We start from the raw sequence: 24,947 nt of genomic DNA on the forward strand, positions 1-24,947 counted from the left end.
GGTAAAAACAAAATTAGGCAATTCAGTTGGGGAGCAGCATCTAGTCCGCTGACTATATACTTTGTAATTTGCCATTTTATGTGTGGCCTGAAAAAGGAATTTTGAGTGGTTTGCATGGCAGTTTCAGTATTGCTATACTGAGCACTGAGATGGGCATCTTAATCTTATGTCAATTCTAGTCGGAACAAAATCTGGAAAAGATGGTAAAATGCAGCAGGCACAGTAGCAGCTGCAGTGGTCATTATAGGATGGACAAACGGTTCTAAAACAAGGCTTCTTTTAATTCCATAATGACCATATTCATATTAACAATTCTTAAATTAACCTTTAACATATCTGAAATTTCATAAAACAAGATGAAATACATAACAAAGACCACTAGCGCACAAAGTCTTCAACAGCTCTGAATTCTCTTGAGATGCCTCCCAAACAAACACAAAAATCCCACCTCGAGTCACAGTTAGTTCTCGAAAAAGATCATCAGATCCGACAGCAGCCTCCAATATGTCAGAGAGAGTACATTAAACAGCGCGATACAGTAGTCATGATGGCACTGCGCAGTTACGCACTCTCCAAGCCAACCTGATGAGACAGCACCCTGGCTGTTCCTCTGTCCATCTCTCGCCTCCTCATCGCACGTGCAGCTCAGTCTGGGGCTCTGGCCCCTCCACCCCTCTTCCTCCCCCCTCTCCCCCTCGCACCTCCTTCAGCCGCCGCTCTGGTGGCCTTGGCCCCCGCCGTCGCCGGCTTCTTCCTCCTCCTGCGGGAGGGGGCCTTCTGGCCCGGCTTGGCCGTGGTGAAGGTGATGCACTGGGCGTCCAGGAAGTCCAGCAGCTTGGCGGCGCCCAGGCGGATGCCCGCGGCCTTGAGGCGCACCTGCAGCTGCGACAGCACCAGCGGCCGGTACTGCAGCACCTGGCTGTGCAGCTCCGGGTCGGACAAGATGAAGCGCCGCACGGCCTTGAGCTTGTTGGTGTGCCGCGACACCGCCTGCGAGGCCGTCACCGGGCCCTCGCTGTCCGAGGAGGAGTCGCCGTCGTCGCTCACAAGGAGCTCAGGGTTAGACCTGAGGGCAGGGAGGGAGGAAGAGGAACGTGTTAACAAGGTGGAGTTATTGACCACTTTGGACCAGCTGGTTGACCTCAGAGAGATGAATTAAATGACTCACACTGTAGATGCAAGCTGGGACACTGAAAGTACTCGTTAAATGTTACATGCATGTACAAGTCTGTATGTCTGTCTGTATGGTACACACACACTCTGAACTAACTGTATACACTCACATCAGCAATAGCCCACAGATGTGGAAAAACAAACATGCTTACACAGCCATGTTTCAGAACATGTACCCTCACGTCTCAACATACACACAAACACAGCAGCACTGTTTGCTGACCTCTCAGAGTCCTGACTCGCGTCTGTGGAGGAAGCGTTGGAGCTCTGCGAGAGGGACAAGGGCTCCTGGGCATCCAGGCTGAGCTGCATTTTCCTGGGGGAGACAGCAGGGGGCGCCCTGGGCTCCTTGAAGTTGAGTGACTGGGCACAGGAGCGGGCAGGAGGGGGGGCAGGCCGAGGCCTGTAGCCGTGTACCGGCGCCTCGTCATCGGACTCAGAGCTCTCCAGCTGGTGGGTGTACTGGAAGATCTCCTTCAGCTTCTGCACCATCTGCCGCTTGGGGAGGGGACGCACTCCAAACCTGAGGACGGCAGTGGACGAGACGGCCACCACAACATTATGCAAAGTTGCAAGCATGCTGGCATGTATCCACTTACATCATTTATCAGAATTTGTCATTTATAATTCCTGAGTTCACTCTGTATCACAGATGCTCACCAGAAAATATCATGTGTGGTACATGTACATTAATGTGTATTAGTAATATGTGAGTCATAACAACTAAATAATTCATCATTGATCAACTGATGAACTCATCATTTTAAAAATACCAATTTAAAAATAACTGCTATCGCTTTGACCATCTGTATTTCATATGCCTTCAATTTATGCCAGTGAAAGACTATATGGCATTACATAAAGGTGTTGTTAAAGAGAACTGTGATGGTCTTTGTGTGCTGGGTTTCTAGGGAAACTAAATCTGATTTGAGGCATGTCCGTATGCTGAGTGTGTTGGGCAGTACCTGTTGAGTTTGTTCTTTAGGTCTGGCGTGTCCAAGTCTGAGTAATGGGGCATTGGGGTGATGGGCACCAGTGGGCCTGCCTTCTTAGAGGCCACTGGAGAGGGAAGAACAGTCATGAAAACCAGCCAAATTACCACCAAACCTCCTCACACAAATAGTTAGGAAAAGATAAATGTATCTTGACATCTACTGACAATAGTTCAGAACCAGTTGCAAGTCAAATTTAGCTGCTTCCTAAGTAGATTTTAGGGTCAAAACTAGGGACACCTACAGCAGTAAGAGTGCAAGAGAGCTACCTTATCGGTGCTACAGATGAGAGTTTGCATCAAGTACTGCTATAAAGTGCCTTGAGATATAGTGGGGAAAATGTAGCGGTCGTGCCACCTTAAACTCAAAATGGGAATTTTGATGATACTAGTTGCTATTTGTTACAGTTACAGATATTAAGTATATGACAAACTAACAAAATGGGCAAAGTACCTGGAGTCCTGAGCTGAGCCACCCTCTTAGCCGGGGCAACGGCGTCCAGCCTCTGAGAGAGAGGAAGAGCAGCACCTGCTCCCTCCTCCTCCTCCTCCTCCTCCTCCCAGCTGTCCCACAGCTTAGGGTCCAGGACACTGGTGCCAGGCCGGGGCTCTGGTGAAGGGGCAGGGGGTGTCCGGTCCGTGGTGACCAGTGCCTGGGCCTCGAGCGGAGTGGTGGAGCTGAGGCCGGCGTCCCCACTGCTCTCCAAGCGCAGGCTGAAACGTGGTTTGTGGAGATCGGTCCTGCAGTCCCCAAAACCCCAAGAGTCGTCAAAGACCATCGGGGGCTCGTCGAAGGCCACTGCTTGGTCATCACAAGCAATGGGTTGTTCCTCGAAGGCCATTGGAGGGTCATCATAAGCCATCGGGGGCTCATCAAACGGCATGGCTGGCTCATCGTAGTTGCTGAAGCTCTGTTGAGGTGGTAACCCATCTTCGTCCTCATCCTCCTCCTCCGTCCCTGTCTCTTTGCTCTCCGTCTCCCTGTTGTCTTTGACCCCGTTCATATCAACCTCTTCTGCACCAGATGTACGGTGTTCAGATCCTCCTTTACTTCTTGCAGAGCTGCCTGGGTTACTGCCTTCCGTGGAATCCTTCTGCCGACTCCTGGACTTGCTAGTGCGTGCCTCCTCTCGATCCCTGGAGGGGCTGACATCTTGGAGATGGGAAAAGCCCAGGTAGCCTCTCCTCTCTGGACTGCCATCCGATAGCGCACTGCCTCTGAGAGCGGTTCCGCTCTCCTGGACGTGCTGGCTCTTCCCCACGTTGCTCAAGAACGGCGAGACGGAGAGGAGATGGGAGCACATGAGGGACTCTAAGTCAGAGTGCAGAGGGGTGCTGCTGACGGGCTGGCCGAACCTCTTCTTGGAGGACGGTTTGTCCACGGACGCTCCTCTGTGTGATTCGCAAGGGGTGAGGTCAGCAGCCGAGCTGAACCGCCTAGGGAGGGACTTTGGAAGTAGGAAGACTGGAGAGTCATCTCCAGTGAGGTTTGGTCTGCTTCCCTCGAGCTTAGCTTGGGCTTGGTGTGAGGTAGGTGTTTGATCAGAGACTGAGACTTCTTCTGACTCCTCCTTACAGGAGATATTATTGAGAGATGGAGCTTTAGAATGGCCAGGAACTGATGAAGAGGAGGACGCTGATGATGCCTGTGATGATGAAGATCCAGGGAAGAGACGAGTGCGACGCATACTGCTTTCCGTCTGGGTGGAGCTGCTCCGTGTCCGGTTGGAGATGTGTGGGGTGGACGGGACCAGCCAGGACACCTCGGCCGAGCCATCCAGCAGGCTCTGAACTCCTGGAGAATCTGCAGCGCAGGGAGACTCAGGGCCTGAGGGGGTTGGATGGGCCTTAGGAGGGGGGTCTGAGGCTGCAGACTGAGAATCACATGGATCTTTCAAAGGTTGTGCCGTTTTGCTGGCGGAGAGGGAGTCTTTGGCTTTTGCTACATCCTTTATGCAGGTATAGAGTGGGGAATCTTCTAGAAGAACAAGGGGTGACTGGGTGCACACGGGCTGAGGTGGAGAGGGAGACAAACACGTTGGGGAGTCATCACCCGAGTCCGACAGCACTATGAGCTCGACCTCTTTAGAGCACTGGTCAGTAGAACTGCCCTGACCCTGACTGCTGGAGGGCAGTGCCTCAACTCGACGGACTTGCTTCTCTCTCAACTCAGGGGACATTCCAAGTCTTTGACTTGCATGTGCATCTTTCCACTCTCGAGACACTGTAGCCTTTTGGCTTCCTTGTGAAAATGTCAACTCAGGGGACATACTAAGCCTTTGACTCGCATGTGTAACCATCAACTGTGGAGACACTGTAGTCTTTTGACTTCCTTGTGTAATGGTCAACTCTGGGGACATTCTAAGCCTTTGACTTGCATGTGTAACTGTCAACTCTGGAGACATTGTTGCTCTTTGACTTCCTCGTGTAACTGTCATCTTTGAGGACAATCTAAGCCTTTGACTTGCATGTGTAATGGACAGCTCTGGAGAAACTGTAGCTTTTTGACTTCCTCGTGTAACGGTCATCTCCGAGGACATTCTAAGCCTTTGACTACCCCGTCCAATGGTCAGCTCTGGGGAGAGGCCTGGCACAGGAAATGAGGGCTCACAGGTAGGTACAGGTGGACTGATGGAGAGGTCAATGATCTGCACAGGGTCAGGCTTTGACCTGGACTGGTGCTGGGTGGCTGGGGCAGAAGATGGTTCAGCATATTCCCCCCACGACTGGGAGAAGAGGTGGTCATAGCTGTCGTTCAAGTTAGCATCTGTATGTGGCACAGGTTCCGGGTGCGGTTCGGCATCTTGATCGTCTGCATGTGGTTCGCCATTTTGATCGTCTGGATGTGGTTCGCCACCTTGATCGTCTGGATGTGGTTCGCCATCTTGATCGTCCTTCTCACTTGTACACTCATCGTGGGTTTCCATAGAATCACCAGAGCCATCCTTGTGATGAGAACTGGGCCCTTCTGTGTGAGGAGACTCGTTGAGATGGCCGCCTGGTCCAGCGGGGGTCTCTCCTTGTACTGATTCACCAACTCTGCTTTCAACTGGCTCCCTCACCTCCCCTGATCCATGATCACTTGTTTTCTCTTCCTCCATTTCAAAGAACATTCTGACATCCTCCTCAGCTGCCTCCACTTCCTCCTCCTCCTCCTCCTCCAGGCTCTCCGTCTCGTGTCTCAGGGCTGACTCTCCCCATCTCCTCTGCGTAGCCACAAACTCGTAGATCTCCTCCAGCTCCTCCTCGTCCACATGCTCCTCACGTCCGTTCTCCTCTCCCTCGCTCGCCTGCTCCTCCACCCTGACGCTCATCTCTCCGTCAGCCAGTCCGTCTCCCTGTCCTCCTCCCTCCTCCTCCTGCGAGCTCCACATGGAGCGAAGGAGCTCCAGGAAGTGCAGCTGGGCCTGGGTGTTGTCCTGCTCTTCCTGCCCCTCCGGGGGCTCTGGAGCTGGGGCATCTCCCCAGGCCTGGCCCCCCTCCTCCTGCTCCAGCCTCCGGAGGTACAGCTGGCACTCCTGCGACAGTTCCGGCAGGTCGAACCTGAGACAAGACGCAACACGTGCATGTTCAGCAAAAAGCAGAGAAACGTGTTTCCTACTTCTAATTGTACCCTTTATCCCTGGATTAAACAAAAACTAAATGCTGCCATTGTAATTTCACACGAAAAGGTCAGTGAACCTACCAGACAACTACGACTGACGCAAGGGCTATGCATTTCTTCAATACATAACTAAGCATGTCTATAATGACCAAAAAGCCAAAGACAGGTGTGACGGACTCACTGACACTAGAGGTACCAACTTTCACCAAGTTAGTCAGTAGTGATACCAAAACTTAAGCACTTACTGTTAACTACTTCTACAACACAATTGTTATGAGCATAAGCGTGTCTGTAGTTATCGAGAAAAAAAGAAAAAAAAAAGACAGGTGTGATGTGTGACGGACCTGGCTGCCAGCTCCTGGACGTGTGGTGCCAGGCTGGGCGTGAGCGGGCACTGAGCGCTGTAGAGGAACTGGAGCATGGTGAGCACGGCCCCGGCGGGCACCTCCCCCAGCAGGACTCTTTGGGCAGCTGGCACCCCCTCCTCCTGCACGCCAAAGCCACTGGCGTGCACCTGCCAACACAAACGCAAGACTTTTCAACACATCCATCATCAGAATGGGAGTAACATACCCAAGCCACATGACACACTGGGCATGAAATTAGTGGACCTTTAGACCATCTCAGGTCCAAGAATGCAATGGTTACTGTACTGTAACTAATTGTAATTCACTGTACTGTACTGTGTCACACGTTGCATCTGTTTTCTTTTTACTTTTATCTCAGTACACAGTACATTTTATCTACCACAATACTTCACTGTAAAAAAAAAACCTTGGTTGAAAAAAAATTACTCTAAACAAAATTGTAACAACGGCTTCTGTCCATATCATACTGTCCAATCATTTTTAGTTTACTTTATTATAGTTTTCTTTGGGAGTGATAACACACAATAACACAGTCCACGGTCTTGAGTCTGTAGGTTGTCTGGAGACTCATAATTGTAATACAGGTTGTAATACAGGGGCTCAATTCCAACAAACCCTGCCAAATAGAGGCTGCATTTCCCTCCAAAAGCCACACCCATCAACAAGAACAGAAAATCGCCTCAACACGTCTGCTTAAATCAGCAGTGTCAAGTTAAGCATCATTTTCACATAGCATTGAATTATTGTAGCTATTTTGAACTCGAATAACTGTCAATCTGTTTCCACACATAAACAATTTCCCCAAACATGCACTGTAACAGATAGTCCTGACAACATCTGACCAGTAATTTACTCAAACATGTATTGTACTGTCCTGCAAGTGGTCTCCATGAAAACTGCCTTCACTGCATGCAGCTGTACTTACCTGTTCGACCAGCAGAGGGCAGCGTGCATAGAGCATGAAGGAGTGGGCGAAGAGGACCTCACCGCTGTCCACCTGCAGCTGTACATCACTCAGTTGTGGGTTATTCACCATGGAGCTCAGGTCTGAGGCCAGCCTGCTTAGAGATGACTACACACACACACACACACACACACACACACACACACACACACACACACACACACACACACACACAGATAAAGACACAAACGCAAAGACAAACACATATGAATACACACATTCACAATAGCACACAAACACACATCTTACAACCTTCAGTTCAGTACTGAGCCAATGATCACAGACAGTCGCTCAACTAACCTAACCTAGGCTCATGGTGCATGGCTAACACAAAGAGAAAAAGGCGAAGCATTACATAGTGAGATACAGTACACACCGAGGTGTTGGCCTCCACGTGGGTTTCAGAAACTGGGTTGGTGAGGCCACTCAGCTGCTGTGGAGCAGCGTCAGAAGATCGGCCTGTGGGACCACACAAGAAAGATCCGCAATCAAACAAACCTCCATATGCGGTTATATGTGGTCTTCAAATGCAAAGAACCAATCACGGTGCACCGTCACGACCATACAAGGATAATGCCTATTTTACTTTGACAGGTGCAACCCATGAATGTATGATCTCTGGCAAGTGTTTTGCTCATACGAGTCTAACCAAAGTGTGTAGGGAGTTAGAACCTCCAGACCCAGAGCTGCTCTGGGTGACTCACCCTGATCTAGAGCAGCAGCGAGGTTCAGGCCCTTCTCCCCCAGCGCCAACAGGTCCTGCAGCGCCTGGCTGGGCAGCACGGGGGACGGGCTGGGGGAGTTGGGTGAAGGGGAACGGGCCTGGGCCTGGGCAGTGGGGGCGACAGCGGAGGGCTGAGAGGGGGGCGCTGGCGGGACCTTCACTGGGGGCGTCATGGTGGATGATGATTGGTCTCTCTGGAGTGGAAGACACGAAAGAGGAAAAGACTCAATGAATGTACTGTGTGTGAACGAGAGTGTTTGAGTGAAGTGAACTCAATGATTTGGGCTTGCTTCAGGATCCAAAGTACATTAGTGCATACATACATTAGTGCATGCGTGCTTGTGTGTATGTTTTATAGTATGTTTTAGTCTCTTTATTTCTCCCTCACATGGACATGTATATGGCTAGATATGGATAGGGCTTATAACCAGGGTTGTGCACAATTCAAATTGCAATTCTGCTTCCTGTTTGCTACCTCAATTAAAATGCAAGTGAAATTCAAGAATTGAATTGGAATTTAAGAGCCAGTTTCAATTCAATTCTGTAATTTTGCACAAGCCTGCTTTATAACATGTTCTCATCAACTCTTGAGTGTATTACAGATGTAGTACACAAAGCACCTACATCTGAATCTACATCTTTCATGGATCATCAATTTGCATCATATGCAGTGCAGGTCTCCTTTTTTTATTCTACATCACAATCATGTGAACTGTTGCACTCCAGTCAGACACTGTTTAGGCTATAAGTTACTGTTTGTTGGAATGGTAAATGGACTCCATTTATATAGAGTTTACCCATTCAGGCACACATAAATGGCAAACTCTGTTACTTTACTGCTTTTATTTATATTCTATATATATATTCTTTATATTTATATATAGTCTATTGTCACCCACAAGTATGAAAGCTGCGAACTTCAGGTCACTTCAGGTCACTGCAAGTTTATTATCTGTGTGTCTAGCTGCACGCGTGCTTCCCCTCACCTGTGGGCTGGCGTAGGGCTGGATGAAGGCACTCAGTTCGGCCGTGTAGAACTCTACGGTGGCGTGGCCGGAGCCGGCCGGCAGGGCACTCTTGTGCCACAGCGGGGCAGAGGAGCAGGGGTCAGGGCTCTCCCCCTCCGCGTGTCCCCTGCGGTAGCATTGCGGGGGCGGCAGCAAGGAGCTGGGGGGCAGCGTGGGGGTGGGCGGAGGGGAGGGGGTGCGGGAGCGCAGCAGCATGAGGGAGACGCGCTCCTGCAGGCGCCGCAGGGCCTCCTCGGGGTCCTGCCTGAGGAGCAGCGGAGGAGGACCAGCGGGAGCTCCCTTCCTGCGTCTCCTCCCTTTGCCTGCAGCTGGAGAAGAGAGACGAGAAATTAACGGAAATCTTAGTCACTTTTAAACGTGATGCTAGCAGGCGAGATGCTAATGGTCTAATCCGATTCAATGATCTATGCTAGGCTGGAGCTAAAAGTGGTATAGCCAGGGGGCGCTGTGGCACAACAGGCTACAGCGCTCATATCATATACGGGTCCAAGTGCCCACGGGGACCCAGGTTCGAATCCGACCTGCGGTCATATCCCGGTCCCACTCCATCTCTCTCTCCCACTTACTTCCTGTCTCACTCTTCACTGTCCTATACAAATAAAGGCCAAAAGCCCAAAAAATATACTTAAAAAACAAAAAGTGGTATCGCCAGACTCAAAGAACGGCTGGATGAACTGGATAAAGGTGAAAATCAATTGTTTAACTCAAGTGGAGGTGGAAAATAAGTGTAATTCCCCAAATGGTGGAATATCCCTTTAAGAGACATCCTTTACAGACGGGAATTGCAGAGTTAAGAGACATCCTTTACATACAAATGCTAGCATAGGTTTATAGCGCATGCTGAGAGATACTGATAACACTGAACTATGGGGCAATAAAAAACAATACTTCAGTACTCCTCACCTACAAAGCCCACATTACCCTTTGCCCCTCCGCAACTCTCTGACCTCCTCGTCCGCCACACTCCCACCTGTCACCTCAGGTCTGTGGATGCAAAGCTCATCCCACACCCATCCCTCCGGCACACCCTTCCCAACTACATCAGACAATCAAACATCCTTCAAAAAAAGAAAACCCTAACATCCTCCATCAAGCAGGACTGCAAAACCCACCCACCTTTTCTTGTTAATCGATTCCCCAAGTTCATCATTTTCCATTTACCTCTCTAGTCATATAGCTGCTTCTGCTCTATGTATGTATTTTCTCGTGTCTTTTCTTCTACATGTATGTAAGTAGCTGTGAGTGATGTAAAGCGTCTTTGACTGTCTTGAAAAATGTGGATGTTTGCTAACAATTGTCCACAATGGTCCACATCCACATGGTAAAAAGAGCTGCTGCGTAGTCACCTGCTCCTGGCTTCCACTGCAATGTTGCGCCAACAGACATCTGAGGTTCAGCTCCTTTGACCTCCATGACCTCAAGGGCCTTTGCCCTTTCCATCTCCACTTCCTGGTCCAACAGAGAGCGGGAGAGGGCCAGGGCCACCATAGTGTCCTCGTCCACAGGCTGGGTCGCCTTCTTGGGCCTCTTCCTGGCAGGCTGGGTGGGATCTGAGGGGAGTCTCCTCTTCGGACCTCCAGCTTGGACACTAGGGTGTTAAGAAAACCTGTAGTGACTAATTCAGCAGTGTTGTTCTCAGAATTGTGTATAGTATTTGGTACATTGTGATGTCCACAGAATGCCAACAATTGGTATCATTGCTGATGATGGGTCTGGCCTTTGGCCTTCTCTCTTCACAAATGAAACCATGCTGCATCAGTGCTTTTGAATCATTTTACATATAGGGCTGTCTCAATCATTTTACATAGAGGGCTGACTCACGATTGGCCGGCTGTGCTGTCACTCACAGCCTCACTGGCCTGTCTCTGCACAGCTTGCAAAAGGACCGCTGGAGGCACGCCCATTTCGGCTGAGCAGCGCTTCAGATGGGTGGAGCGACTCTTGAGCGACTTGAAGCCCTTCCCACAGATGGGGCACTCCGGGACCACAGGCCGAGGGGCCGCTGGAGCAGGAGCCGGAGCCGCTTGGCTCTCACTCTGATCTAGACACCTGGTCGCAGAAGGCAAAGATCTACAGTTACGTCCTGCAAAGTCAAACTCAGTCACAATTAAAACATAGCCATCACCAGCCACAAGTAAAGCCTTTGTTTATATACTGCTCAAGCATTGTGACTGGAGTTGGTACAGGATATCCACACAGCTGTGCCACAGGTAATCTCAACTGTTAACAAACACCACAAACATAAGTGTCATACTACCAGGGTTCCCATTCCCTGACTTTCCATGTCTTGAATAGACTTTCCAAAATTCCATGATACTCTAGAAATTCCATGACCCGTGGTAACCCTGTACTAAGTTTCTTATTTGTTTATTTTGCCTTTGTTTATTCATTTTTTCTTCAGAAAAACAAAACAAAACAAAGGTGTTGGGTGCCAGGCATTGGCAAGCAAGATACTCACAGATACACACTCTGTAGCTAGGCCAGACAGGATATTTGTGTACATTATTTTTTGTACACTCCGCTTTGCCTTCGGGTTAGATATTAATTTGTACATTACCCCTATGCCAATTGCTCCCTTTTAATGAAAGGAACGTTGATGTCCTACAACTAGCACTGACGAATATCACACGCAGAGTGATTACTAGTGATGCAGTGTCCGGGAGAGGTTATGCCAGTATGCCCCTCAGTGTATTTCTATGGATGGATGTGGCTGTAATAGACAAGTCTGTGAAAATGCCCATGGTAAATGATCTGCTGTATGGTAAAAATTTGGGTCCCTACCTGTTGATGTGTTGTGTGCGCAGCTGGGGGGTCATGGCTGACAAGTCTCTGAAGCACAGCTGGCAGAAGAACAATCCTCCCTGGTCAACATTCACCACCTTCCCCTGAGCCTGGCCCTCAAACTCCTTGTCGAGCTCCTTCTGAAGCCGGACGGCCAGCCTCTCATCCAGCGAAAGCTCTGAGGACAACACACAGAGACAGACAGACAGACAGACACACACACGTAAACAACTTAAATAAAGACCAGGCTCAGGTCTAAACCCTGCATTTGTACGGGATCTGTTGGGCTGAGACACAGCTTCTCAACCACTGAGGATCCTTAAAAGCAGCTCTAGCTATTTTGCATATCATTACAGTTCCATTGAGTCTTTGCATTTTTATTGCTTGAAGACATCACCAATTTATTCCGTTTAGGAGAGAGCGACAGTGTGTCCTACCTACCTTTGTTTTGTACTGGGGGTGAGGGAGGTCGAATACTTGCTGGTTCTGCCACTGTTGATGGGAAGCTATCAGCATGCTGGAGCTTCTGCGGGTCCACTCGTTTAAACCGTTGCATCCGACTCAACACCACCTCTTTTACATCAACCTTACTTTTCTGGGTTGACGTCAACTGGGTCACCGATTGTCTCTCGGTTCCACTCTCAGTCAGCTGTGCAACACTGACAGCTTGAAGCACTGCCCGAGGTTCAGATTCCACTTTCCCCAAAGGTTCTGACGAGGCATCTTTCTTTGTCCTTTTCTTTGGATGGTTGTTTGATTTTTTCCTTTGTTTTGAACACGATGGGGCAGTGCTACTGGACTGAGTTTCGCCATCTCGATCACCAGATTTCTTATCTTCGCCAGTCTCACCTGCTTTCTTCCGGACTTTTCTTTTTAGAAGTCGAGAACAAAGGTCCGAAAAGTCGAGGTCTGAGTCGTCCATCATTTTGTTACCTAGTAGTCAGCATAGTACTTTGTACAGCTAACATTAGGCCATTACGAATGTTGTAAACGAACGGCAAGGTCCTTTCCAGTAATCCCATCAAGACCCACGGCTTTACCTTTTCCTGTGCAAAACGGAGAAATAGTCATGTAAAACTGCCTGTCTTGGTAACCTGGGTATGCTAAGAGCCAAGTTATTCTAGCAAGTGAATGTAAGTTAAAGTTAACGTTCACGTTATCAACATAGGACAGTCTGTTGTTGACGTACCATGGTAAGCACTAGGATAGCCTACTTTGCACGTAACGTTATTTTACACAACATAAGCAGCACTTGCTTTGGAATATTATGTAACTAAACAGTTTCCCCTATCTGACACGCGATATGCTGAGTGACATGACTGACATGAACAGTTATTTAGCAATAACTAGCTTAGCAGCTGTAACGTTAGCGTTAGCCTAACGTTGTTGTTGGATATTGTGCTATCAGCCTAGCATCTAGCTAGCATAGATGAAAATAAAATGGCATATTTTAGATATATAATTTCGCAATAATTAACAAAGTATTGTTTGCCTTGACTCCAAGCCTAAACATGGCCACCATGTTATCAAGGGCGCTGAAATATCGATACATCAGACTTAGAAGCTAACTGATGAATTTCAAAACACTCACTCAGAACCGCTCCTCTGCGTTACTTCCTGTGACGTAAAGGTGTCGGTCTGGTTGCGATAGCATCATGTGACAGCGGGCTGCCCAGAACCATAACGTTGAATGCAAAATTCGTCTACATTTTAGGTTTTGATTTTCGGATCACAAATTGTTTTCAAATAAGAAATATGTTGAACAGTGAACCGTTATTGAAAATATATCTGCTATGTTGACCATTTCTGCATACGCATTTCTTTTTGTGGAATAGTATACTATTCCTATAATAGCTAACCATTTTAAGTACCTTATGGTGAAATGGAGGAGTATTTCAACTGGTGCAGACAAGTCAGATGATTATGCCGTAGGCATTTTCCATTTTTGAACGTCCATTAGAGTTCTCAGTGGGCCAAAACTTGCCATTGAGGCTTTCAATAGATTTATAATTTTCTGAAATTTCACAACAGGAACAAGCTGCTGGTATAAGACCGAAGCTCATACACGCCCAACCACACACATACGCACACCCAGTACAAAGACAAGTAACGATTTCATCATTTTACAGTCAAAATGAACCACATCAAATCACAAGTCCAGACCTTTTTTTCTGTTGCACACAGTTTATTTAACAATATGGTATATAAGTAAGAAATGAGTTTTTAACCAGTTTATACAGTGATTCCGTTCTCTCGTCCTTATATTTATAGTATTTTGCGTAATAACTTGCATGATTTACATTAAGAGGAAAAAGTAGAGCCCCCAGTTCAAGTTTTTTTTTCCGTGTGAGAGGGATGAGGGGTCGATGGCAGAACTCTGTTCAACACAAAAACACTCGACCAGTGACTACCTCCTTACCATCCCACTCGGCTTAAGGACCCATCTTCCCCCAGCTTTCTTTTTTTATACTCATATATTCTGTATGACAAAAACTTTAAGGACAAAAATCTTATATGACAATGCAACAACTTTCTACACCTGCTGGACAGAAACCTCTGTAGATAGGGGCCCGACGCGAGATGCTCCTTCTTTACATCCTCCTCTTCTAGGTTGTTTCTGAACAAGGTTTTGACGGTGTACGGTTTTCTTTTTTTGTGTGTATCCATGTGAATGTGTGTGCAGGTACGTCTTTTCTGTGTGTATGTGTGTGTGCATACATGCTTGTGTGTATGCCCAGTTCCTATTGGTTACAAACAACGAGTTCTCCTCAAATGGACTTCACGAAGGGGAGTGGAAGAGCTCCCTCCCAGGAAAAAAAGAAAACGCATGTCTGTAAAAATAGTACAACACGAGAATACAATCGCCAGGTATGAGGAGAGCAAGAGAGAGCAGAGGAAAACCTGGCCCAAAATTCCCCCGACCAATTATTTTACAGTCTCTCAGCGACAATGACAACAAACTCAGAGAACAAAAAAAATCAGAAGTATTTCAAAAGGTACAAAATAAAAAGTATGAGTAAGATAATGACGTTTTTGTAATTTTTTTTAAAAAAAGAAAAAGGCATGAAACCATACCATTAAAAAAAAAAAAAAAATGAAAAATAAAACAAAATTTAAAACAAAACATAACGACCAAGAATATGGTCAAAACCAAAATATATATTCTTTGTCATTTTTAAATTTTCATTTAAACAGCATTTTTTTTCAAATCCCTTGACATATAGCAAATATCATTCTTTTTGTTTTATAAGGAAACATATCAACATTTCCCAAGCACTGTTTTTTTTATTAATTTTTTCAACTTTTTTCCACTCCATACATTTCTCGAAACTTTTTACATGTCAGTACAAAAAGCTCGTCCAAGGAAACAAAAAAAATGTTCCCACCACCCCTTCTAGAAAAAAGATGAGGGGAGACTTGAGTGGGTGGGTTTGTGGGTCCATGAAAGGAAAAAAAAAAAAAATAATAATAATAATCTCCCAAAATAGCGCTACAAGCCCTCCACAAATTTCTCCAGCGTGTCTCCCGTGGTGTCTCCTACCATGCCCAAGTCACTGGTGAGAGCGCTACGATTGGGCGTGTTGAGCTGCGGCAGCATGGCGCTCTGCTCCGCAGCCCCAAGGTGTCCTTGATCTAGTGCGCCTGGCATGGGCGGTGCCAGGCCCGGGTGGGGCGAGCCCGAGTGGGGGCCGGAGTGCTGGGGCGAGGGCTGCGGCTGGATCTGCGCTGGCGACGGGCTGGAATGTGGCGGCTGCTGCTGGGAGGGCGGACGCGGGGACTGCACGGGCGCCGGGGAGCGCACCTGGTTGCCCAGCGCGTTTGCCAGCGGCTGCCCGGCCAGCAGGTGGGCGGCCGCCTGTGGGCTCATGGGGCTGGGCTGCGCCGGGGAGCCCATCTGGGGCTTCAGGACCGCTGCTGCTGCTGCCGCCGCCGCCTGCTGCTGCTGTTGCTGCTGGAGGAGCCGCTGGTGCAGGAGGTTCTGTGGGGAGTCCATGCCCAGGCCGGGCTGCCCCATCTGGGTCATGGATGGCAGCTGACCCATGGGCCCCGCCGCTCCTGCCTGCATGGCCAACTGCTGCTGCTGCTGTTGCTGCTGCTGCATGCGGAGCTGGGAGTAGGTAGCTGGTGTGCCCTGTGCCTGGGGGAACTGTCCGTGGGCCTGGGGCATCACGCCCTGTTGCTGCTGCTGTTGTTGTTGTTGTTGCTGCTGCTGCTGCTGCTGTTGTTGCTGCTGCCGTAAGAGCTGCCGCCGGTACATCTCCTGGAGCTGGGGGTTAGGGGCGTGGGCCGGGTTCATCAGCTGACCCTGGGGACCCAGTGCAGGCATGCCCTGGGCCTGCGGCTGCCCAGGCTGCTGGGGTGCCATGACGGGCCTCTGCACCGCTACTCCGCCCTGCATCGCCGCTTGCATGGCCTGCATGGCTGGCTGTGCCCCGTGCATGCCCTGCTGCTGCTGTTGTTGCTGCTGCTGCTGGCTGGCATTGTACTTGAGCGTGCGCTGCTTGATGAAGGCGGCCATGAGCTGTGGGTTGGACTTGAGGATGTTCAGCACCTGCTGCTGCTGCTGGGGCGAGCTGGGTGACTTGAGCGTGCGCAGCAGGTCCTGCAGGGCGTTGGGCGCGATGGCGCCCTGCCGCTGCGGCGGAACCTGTGGCCGCTGGCCCATCATGCGCTGCTGCGGTGGCATCATGGGCCTCTGCATGGGCATGCCCGGCTGGGGCTGCTGTTGCGGCAAACTGCCCTGCTGCTGCTGGGCAGCGGCGGCTGCCGCCTGCATGGCCGCCTGAGGACCCCCCGGCCCCCACTGGCCTGGCTGCATGGGCTGCATGACCTGAGGCCCCCGCGGGCCCACGATCTGCATGGGGGACTGCATGGGCCCTGGCATGCGCGGCGGTTGCTGCTGCTGGGGCGGCGGTGGCCGCTGGTGGTTGAGCGGCAGGCCGTTGATGTTGACGCGGAAGCCCGGGTTCTGCTGCTGCGCCTGAGCCACCATCTCGATGTGGCGCGCCATCTCCACGGCGGCCGCCGGCGGCTGCTGCTGAGGCTGGGGCTGCTGTTGGAGCTGCTGGGGCGTCGCCTGCTGTTGCTGGGCGACCTGGGCCACGGGGGACTGCTGCTGGTGCAGCGGCGAGGCCGCGGGCCCCAGCTTGCCCTGCGACGAGGGCGCCTGCGTGGGGCCGTTGGCCCGCTGGGCGCCCGGGTAGGCGGGCGACATCACGCCGGCTGCGTTGGGCGTGCCGCCAGGCTGGCTGGGCATCTGCTGCTGCTGCGGGGTCTGTGGCGTCTGTGGCTGCGGCGGCGTGTGCATGCCAGCGGCGGCGGCGGCGGGGACGGCCGAGGTGGGCGGCGAGGGCAGCGGCTGCGTCATGCGGCCCTGCATGGTGGCCATGCGCCGGCGCATCATCTGCGCCTGCTGGAGCCGGTGCTGCAGCTGCTGCTGCCGCAGCTTGTGCTTGATGTTCAGGCAGAAGGGCACGGGGCACTTGTTCTCCTGGCAGTGCTTGGCGTGGTAGCAGCACAGCGCGATGAGCTGCTTGCACACGGGGCAGCCGCCGTTGGTCTTGCGCTTGCAGCCCTTGGTGTGCTGCACCACGCGCTTCATCTTCTGGCACGAGGGCAGCGAGCAGTTGGCGTTGCGGCACTGGCAGGCGTGCACCAGCGACTGGATGCAGCGCTGGATGCTCAGGCGCCGGCTCTCCTGAGGGCTCTTGGAGGCCTCGCCACCCTGGCCGTTGCTGTCGTCGTCCAGGCCCAGGCCCCACTTGACCATCTGGTGCTCGTGGCCCTTAGTGTTGTAGCAGTTGATGCAGAGGTCATAGTCCTGTGAGGAAGGGACAACAAACATAAAGCAAAGGAATCATTTAAGGCTTACAGATACAGAACTTCAGTTTTATTCAGCCCTGATGTTCAGTAGCTTTGCTAATCCCCCAATATTGCTTTGTGACAAGGGCCATTAAATCTTAGGTCCTCCATCTGCCAAGCAGCTGTGAGATGCACATGGCACGGGGACAATTAGCCGTGCATCGCTCTCCTCCAGTATTGTACAGAGTGCATTTTGCCCAGTCCCACTTGGCCTGCGTGTGTGTGCTCAACACGTAGTCCTGTGACATCTTCACACTTCATCCCAAACTATATTACAGACTAACGTTGATTGGATCAGAGGTGTGTGTTATGTGCATGTGCAAACTGATGTACTTCAGCACCTGCACTTCCATATGCCAACTAAATGACTTCCAAAGACTTTGTACCCTTTCTATTCATTCACAACTAATTACTGGACACAAATACACAAGTACAGATGCTATCCATCACATGTATAAAACAGCACCTGTGTGTGTGTGTGTGTGTCCCCTCTTACCTCGCACACTTTGCAGTGCCAGCGCGTCTCCACGTGGTGCTTGCACTCGTTGCAGGTGTAGACGAAGCGGTCCTGGCCCTGGTTGTGCAGCTCCACCAGCATGCACATGGTGCTCCACTTGCAGCGCCGCAGCGAGGAGAACTCCCAGTGCTTGTCGCGCGCCAGCGTCAGGAAGGCGTCGCGCCCGTCCATCAGGTCGCACGTCAGCATGGGGTCCGGGTCCATGATGGGCGGCAGCGTGTTCACCATGGGCCCCGAGTGCAGGTGGATCACAAAGAACACCTGGGAAGGGAGGAAGGGGAGGAAGAGGAAGAGGAAGGTGGCTGATTAGCACATGATGCGAAGTGTGAGCAAGTCTCATTTCTTTAGTACTGGAATGGATATGAAATGGTTATCAACTATGGCATCATTAACAAATACGATCTGGTTGGCACCTGAGCACAACGCCATCCTACTGTACATCCACAGTCAACACTGGCGACCATTACACAGTAGCAGAGGAGCGACTACAGAGCATTACCCATCCTCTCCAGTAAATGGTTCTAAAGTTCAACCATCATAAAATGACACGAAATGTAAATAACCAGCTGCAACAATGTTGACTCTGAGGAGCCTCACCTCCTTGTGCTTCTCCAAGGTGGCGTAAAGCTTCTGGGACAGGTCATTGGCTACATTCGGCATCCCAGGCTTCTTCTTATTGGCTCGGCTGATGCTGCTCTTGTTTTTATTGGTTTTCTTGTTGTTCTTCTTCTTGGCGTTTTTGCTGTCCCCAGGCGTGCCCTAAGAGAAGCGGGACAGAGGAAGGAGAAAGAGAGAGAGAGAGAGAGAACAGAACTCTTTAAATATTGATGCCGACTAAATCACAAGCGTCGGATAAAGACTGCTGAACTGGCAGTTTGTCGCCACAATGGTACAGTTTTCCCCCCACAGCAGGTCAAGTTCAGCTTCCATTACAGAAAGCTTCTAAATGTCTACACTTCTCATGCCCGCTAAATCCAGCTCGACACACCGCACACGGTCAAGAACAAAGGGCCGGTTTCCCCCAAATGAATTAAGCCGAACCCTAGACTAAAAGAAAACTACAATGAAAATCTCAATTGAAAAACACTTTCAGTCTTCAGGAAACAGAACCTATGGGAAACTAGCTGATTGATTTTAGCTTTATTGTTGTAATGTAATGAGCTAGCTAGGGGTGCACTCTTCCTATGCCCCAGGCCTTTCCACCTCTGGAGGCTGTGCTGTGCTGTGCTGCGCTGCGCTGTGCTGCGCTGTGCTGCGCTGTGCTGCAGGCCTCACCTCTGGGGTCTCGCAGGCGGCGGTGTTCTCCTCCTTCTTGCGCTCCTCCTCCTCCTGCTCCAGCTCCTTGATGCTCTCCTCCAGCACGTTGGGCCAGAAGTCGCCCTCGAAGTAGGACAGCTCGTTGGCGGTACTCAGACGGTCCTCCGTGGCCTGTTTGAAGATGTCCTGTGGACCAGCGGAAATGGTCTTGGGTTACGGGAAACTCCACGGCAAATAAAACAGACCATAATAATGGTGAATAGTAATAACAGTCCATCTGTTTCCAATGAGGTGTCTCTTAAATTAGAGGTTTAGGATGAAACCCTGAAGATCATGTTTACTAGTAAAGACATTGACACAGAGTTAAACATCTTAGCACTTGAGTCTGTGTACTAACAGCCTTAGGAATTTTCAAAGCCATGAACACTGATTTACGACACATATTTTCATGTCATTTAATCCCTGAATCCCCCAAGACTGCAGTAGAGTCAGAGGCCAGACAAGATGATGTAGTGATGAGAGGCAACTGGGATTTGAGCCCAAGACCTTCAGGGGTTACTCAGATCATGCTTAACCATTTGAGGTATGCAAGGCAGAGAAACAAAACTTCAGGTGCAGAAACAGAAACTCCCCTTAACCATGCATTGAACCAGCAGATTTTACCCTTTGTATCAGTTCAGCTAACACTGATAAAATGTTCAGCTTAACTTAAACTATCCACCCCTGGCTAAAGATGACTATTGAGGCTGCCTTGCCTTGTAGTCGTGGAGGATGCGCTCGGCGAAGGCCTTGTCGAGCATCTTGCGGTACCACTCCTGCAGCCGCTTGGGCTTGGGGATCTTCTGGTCGGCAGGGTGGCAGTGGAAGATGTAGTCGTCGCCCTCGCTAGGGGGGCAGGCCCAGATATGTGCCCACACGTACCTGGGGGCAGCCAAGAGAAACCGCAATGTTAGGATTTAATCTTTAGAGAAATCTCAATGTTAGGATTTAATCTTTAGAGAAATCTCAATGTTAGGATTTAATCTTTTGAGGCTCGATTCAATGTCTGCTTTTGTTCAGACTGATTGGCACGGAGTTGAGGAGCTCACCCAAGTTTCTTGACGTATTCCAAATAGCCAATTAGGATTTCATGGTAGACTGCTGTTCGCAACAATCGAGGTCTGAAGAAATGAATACTGTCGAGGTATGATATGTATACCCGTCTGTAAAAAAAAAGGAAGGGGGGGGGGTGTTACATAACATAATTATTGTGATTTACAACATACTCAAAAAGAAAACCTGAATGGGCCAGTGAAAGAGTGTGTTTGTGTGTGTGTTTTTTGTTTTTTTCAATATATGGCCTTAACGTTTCTGGGTGGATGCTAAATGTGTGTTTTACCTGGTGTTGGGGAAGGCGCACTCTGAGCCGTACTCCTGCACGTGCATCCCGAAGAAGCAGACGTCCACCCCATCAATCTCCTCAAAGGCAAAAAGTGCTTTGGTTCGGTACGGGAAGGTCTCCGGCATCTCGCCTGTGTCCACAAACCTGGGCACGAGAGACAACACACAAACCCAAATGAGTCGTATGCACTCAGCACATAACGGATGGCGAATGCTTTGGTTGTGGAGGAGGACCTACCTGGACTTCATGCCAGGTTTCACTTCCACTGTTTTGTCAGAGCTGGCCACCACTCGCACAAACACCTCCCCGGCCTCGGGATGGCTCTGTCTCTTCAAGTACTTGTTAACTCGGTCCTCTATGTATGTGCCCAACCGTGTCGACTGCAATCCTACAAGAGATGAGCACATGCTTAGAACAAGAACACCTGAAATTTAAAGTCGTATGATTCTCTATGACAGACCTGCATTTAACGTGTCAAAATAAATAAACTGCCAAATAAACTGGTCATCGAGTAACTTACTTTTGGCAGAAAACTTGTTTTCCTTCCTTGTTTTCGCACTCTTCTTTAAGCAGTTATCACAGATGAATCTGGGGGACGGCATTAACACTTAGATTAGATTACAGGAGAGCTCCTCTGCAGACAGGATCTCTGTGTGAGATCTCAGACTGAAAGAGCAGCCTTCATGAGACTGACCACTCACCCAGATGGCCAGATGGCCTCGTAATGAAGAACACAGATCTGGTGCATCTTCCGCCCGCAGTCCTTACATTCAACAAACCTGTAGAAGGGGAGAGGAAGACCATTAACAACAAACTCCTACAGCATGTCTAACTGCGCATGCTGCCTCCAGTAAAGAGGATTACGCCAATTTAAGGATGATGTTTCCAGCATTTCACAACTACTTTCCATGGACCTGCATACATGTAATATTTATCATGTATATAATGTGTTGGTATTAACCTACCATAGAATCGCAACTAGGTTAAGCTTTAAGTAAGGGATAATGTTGTCCGTCGGTTATTATCGGATAGTAAGTCCCGACAGGGCGAACAGGACCTTGCTTCATCCGATAATGTTCGGCAGACAATACGTTATCAAGCTTTATTATATGGCTGCTTGCCAAATTGAGAAAACAAACTTTATACACTGTGTCTTAAGATGATTTTGTCTTTGCTTCTGCCAAGAAACAAATAGTTCGCCACATAGATAAAACTTGAAAGTTTCAGATGCTGCATAGCATAGGACTTTTCTTTTCAATGAAGTTCCATTGCGATAAGTGAATGAACTACTTGGGGAATGATATGAAATATTTCAATCACAAGCACAAAACACGTTGCCATTGACAACTGTCATTATACCGAATCATTGGACCATTACACATCGGGAAGGTCTACACATGTTAACTGAACTTTCTGCAGCATTCTGAAAACTGTATAATAATTCCACTTCTTTCACATTGGTTTGTGTTAGCACAGGGGGGAAATCAGGCTTGTCCCAAACAGCAGGGGGTGCTGTAGTGTCGACTACTTAAGGCTGTTGCAGCACAGAACAGGAGGGGAACTAAATCTATGGACACTTCCTAAGAGGCAGCTTTGAGGGCTTGACATTAGCCTCGCTGACGGGCAAATGGGTATTCACCTGGTAGAACTACCCAAAGGCTGTATTGTCTTGTTGATCTTAGTGGTTAGGCCAAGTCAAAACAGATTAACGAATGGGGAAACACCAATATCAAGTGTTCCACTCAATAGAGAAAGGACAGGGTTCTCTGTGAGACCATGTCTGTTGCTATATTAGTAGACTTGAATCATATTCGCATATGGTAGTCTTCAAGGACTGAGCCTTGAGACAGAGCCCCTTGTTTGTTAGTCTGAATGGGGGTTATTATTGATGGTGCAAACAGAGACTTGATATAGTCGGAATACTTACGGCTCAGGGTCTAGTGTATCATTTTTCTTCCTTTCAAACTGGTCTTTAGAAATCATCCTGCAGAAAGACAGAGGAAAAAAGGAAAGAATATGAGGACCAGAGATAAACAAAGCCCAGAAATTCTCGCAAGAACAATTATACATGAATCCCCAGGGTCTAATCAAAAACCCATTTGGACAACAATCAAGCATAACATTCCAAGCCTATTTTCCTGAGCTAGACATCAATCGTGGTTCACGATTCCAAAGGGGGTTGATGTAGAGGGTGCATGAAACGTACGTCTGCGGCTGTGCTGGGTCGTCTCCGAGAGTTACACTGTCCCCTTGGATCTCATTGAAGCACTTCTCGCAGAAATGATACCTGAAAGACACACGTCAGAGAGTAGTCAGCCTCCTATAAAATCTATGTATTTTGTGTCTCCACATCAATCCGATTATGTTCTTAAAAAATGTAACAATTTCCACCCATTTCGTTACTAGAAGACAATGACAATTTTGACTTTTGACAGTTTTGGCTTTCTGGATTGTGCAATTTTAGAATATTGTATGTCCAGGCACTTAGTTAGCTTTGTAATAAGTTAGCTTTCTAATATCTTATTTTCATACTTTTGTTATTCAGTAAATAATACTTGTAATGATGGCAGCAGTAATATCACAGGAATATTAGTCTGCTGCTGTGCTAAAAACTGCAACCCAAATTAATCTGCAGTGACACCACTCATGCACCAGGGGGAGCAAAGAGTCACGTTCAAAGAATTCAGACATTTTACATTTTTGCATCAGAGAAGAAAAAAAAAAGGAAAAAAAAAAAACAAAAACAGTAATACTTAATGGATGTCCCACAGTTTGGACTGATATAAAGTGTAGTCAGAGAGGGATTTAGCTTGTCATATTTGCTGTGTGTAGGAAGGCTCTAATATCAATGTTACGTGGAAAATATCTATGCCTGTAACTAACCCTTAATTAATTAGCACCTCTTCAAACCAAAGCACTCGCCATGACCAATGAACCTCTTCAGACCCTGACCACATCTAGAACACAATTTGTACCAACCACCAAATGGAACCCTGTTCCCCATTTCTAACCGGTGCATCATTACCATTTCCTTTAAACCCCATTAGTGTATGTATGTCACTTCCTTTAAACCTCATTGGTGAAGTACATGTTTAGACAGTGTAATAGCTAATAGCAACAAGGTTTGCCTCACCTGTTTTGGTAGCTGTAGTAAGTCCCATCGCGAGGTATGGTGCATAGCTGTTTGCCGTAGCAGCACAGCGTCTGCGGAGAGAACTCGTACTGTGGACCAAAACACAAGGATTAGCATACAGAGATAAATAGAAGACAACAAAATAATAACCTGTACTTTTTACTTTTAGCCAGCAATTTTTTGCATTAGTTATAAAGCTACACCTTTCCTTTTCAAAAAGTGTAGATCAGTTTTGTCCATAATTTTTGTCAAAATACTCATACTCCATTTTCAACTTCTTTCAAGTGCACAACTGGCAATAGAAAATGCTGCGTTCCTCCACCAGGCTGCGGCCCCTCACCTTTCTCCCACAGCAGTAGCCCAGGCTCTGCATGACCGGGTCAATCTCCGCCTCGAAGACTTCAGCCAGCTTGGAGCAGTACTTGTAGACGCGGGAGGTCTTGCGGTTGTAGAGCCAGGCGTTGTTGAACATGAGCCACACGTCGTCCACGTACTGCCAGGGCTCCTGGTACTGGCCTGTGTCCAGCTTACGCTTGATAGTGGACAAGTCGATGGGATTCTTCACAATATCGAAGTAATCCTGAGAGAGACACACACACACAGAAAGTGGGATTCCGGGTTAATCTACCGTCACAGAACACTAGTTAGGGCACTAGAATTTACAATGGAAAACAATAGAAAATCAATTAAACATGCTGGGGGATGACGTTTTGGTCTTTTGTCTGAAATTAAAGAAAAATTGTAGAAAAGAACTCTTTGATATTTGTGAGATGAAGATTAAAGGCCATATGCATCATTTATTCATGGTGCCAACTGTTATCAATGAAAGTAGATTAAAGTGGACATAAAACAAATGAAATGATCATGTACAGAGCATGAATCAAATTTCAAATAAAAGTAAACTTTATCTGCTAATGGTTAACAGTTTTACTGCAGTGACGTGTCAATCTGACAGTACCCACACTTCACATACTTACCTCATGCTTAGTGAATAATTTAATATGCCTTTCAATAATGTCTGTGCTTGTGTGTCTAGTCTGACCAATTCAGCCAATTTTCTACCCATTTGTCACATAATTGCATGGTGAAGAACAGCAGGCCAACATCCGTCGACTCCAACATGCCAGGGCAGTGTGGTGCGGGGCGCTGTGATTGGCTTGTGCT

General features: G+C 48.6%; 2 protein-coding genes across 3 annotated transcripts in view; both read right to left on the reverse strand.

Annotated features, from left to right (window-relative positions):
• Positions 1-260: 260 nt before the first annotated feature.
• slx4 (SLX4 structure-specific endonuclease subunit homolog (S. cerevisiae)) lies at positions 261-13,307 on the reverse strand. Of its 2 annotated transcripts, none has more exons than XM_048248515.1 (14): positions 13,225-13,307; positions 12,075-12,679; positions 11,634-11,811; positions 10,674-10,901; positions 10,199-10,440; positions 8,811-9,160; positions 7,805-8,018; positions 7,477-7,559; positions 7,062-7,208; positions 6,113-6,282; positions 2,619-5,707; positions 2,139-2,232; positions 1,397-1,696; positions 261-1,066 (listed from the first exon to the last, which is right to left on the reverse strand). In XM_048248515.1, exons 2-14 carry the CDS (start codon positions 12,556-12,558, stop codon positions 646-648), a joined length of 6,000 nt encoding a protein of 1,999 aa, XP_048104472.1. In that variant the 5' UTR covers positions 12,559-12,679; positions 13,225-13,307; the 3' UTR covers positions 261-645. The 2 variants fall into 2 exon arrangements, with proteins under 2 accessions (XP_048104472.1, XP_048104471.1); XM_048248514.1 differs by lacking the exon at positions 13,225-13,307 and adding an exon at positions 12,823-13,189.
• A 1,724-nt stretch (positions 13,308-15,031) lies between these two features.
• Positions 15,032-24,947, reverse strand: part of crebbpa (CREB binding protein a) — a 56,502-nt gene continuing 46,586 nt past the window's right edge. Inside the window, exons 19-32 of the mRNA XM_048249060.1 lie at positions 24,124-24,363; positions 23,784-23,872; positions 22,857-22,937; positions 22,578-22,634; positions 21,352-21,429; positions 21,171-21,238; positions 20,888-21,038; positions 20,648-20,794; positions 20,358-20,471; positions 20,025-20,190; positions 19,288-19,455; positions 18,610-18,771; positions 17,992-18,273; positions 15,032-17,454 (exon numbers count right to left, since the gene is read on the reverse strand). Coding sequence (XP_048105017.1) covers positions 15,124-17,454; positions 17,992-18,273; positions 18,610-18,771; positions 19,288-19,455; positions 20,025-20,190; positions 20,358-20,471; positions 20,648-20,794; positions 20,888-21,038; positions 21,171-21,238; positions 21,352-21,429; positions 22,578-22,634; positions 22,857-22,937; positions 23,784-23,872; positions 24,124-24,363 — 4,134 coding nt within the window. The 3' untranslated portion in view covers positions 15,032-15,123. The remainder of the gene's footprint in view (positions 17,455-17,991; positions 18,274-18,609; positions 18,772-19,287; positions 19,456-20,024; positions 20,191-20,357; positions 20,472-20,647; positions 20,795-20,887; positions 21,039-21,170; positions 21,239-21,351; positions 21,430-22,577; positions 22,635-22,856; positions 22,938-23,783; positions 23,873-24,123; positions 24,364-24,947) is intronic.

This window comes from Alosa alosa, chromosome 7, assembly GCF_017589495.1.
Source record: "Alosa alosa isolate M-15738 ecotype Scorff River chromosome 7, AALO_Geno_1.1, whole genome shotgun sequence".
Taxonomy (NCBI): Eukaryota; Metazoa; Chordata; class Actinopteri; order Clupeiformes; family Clupeidae; genus Alosa; species Alosa alosa.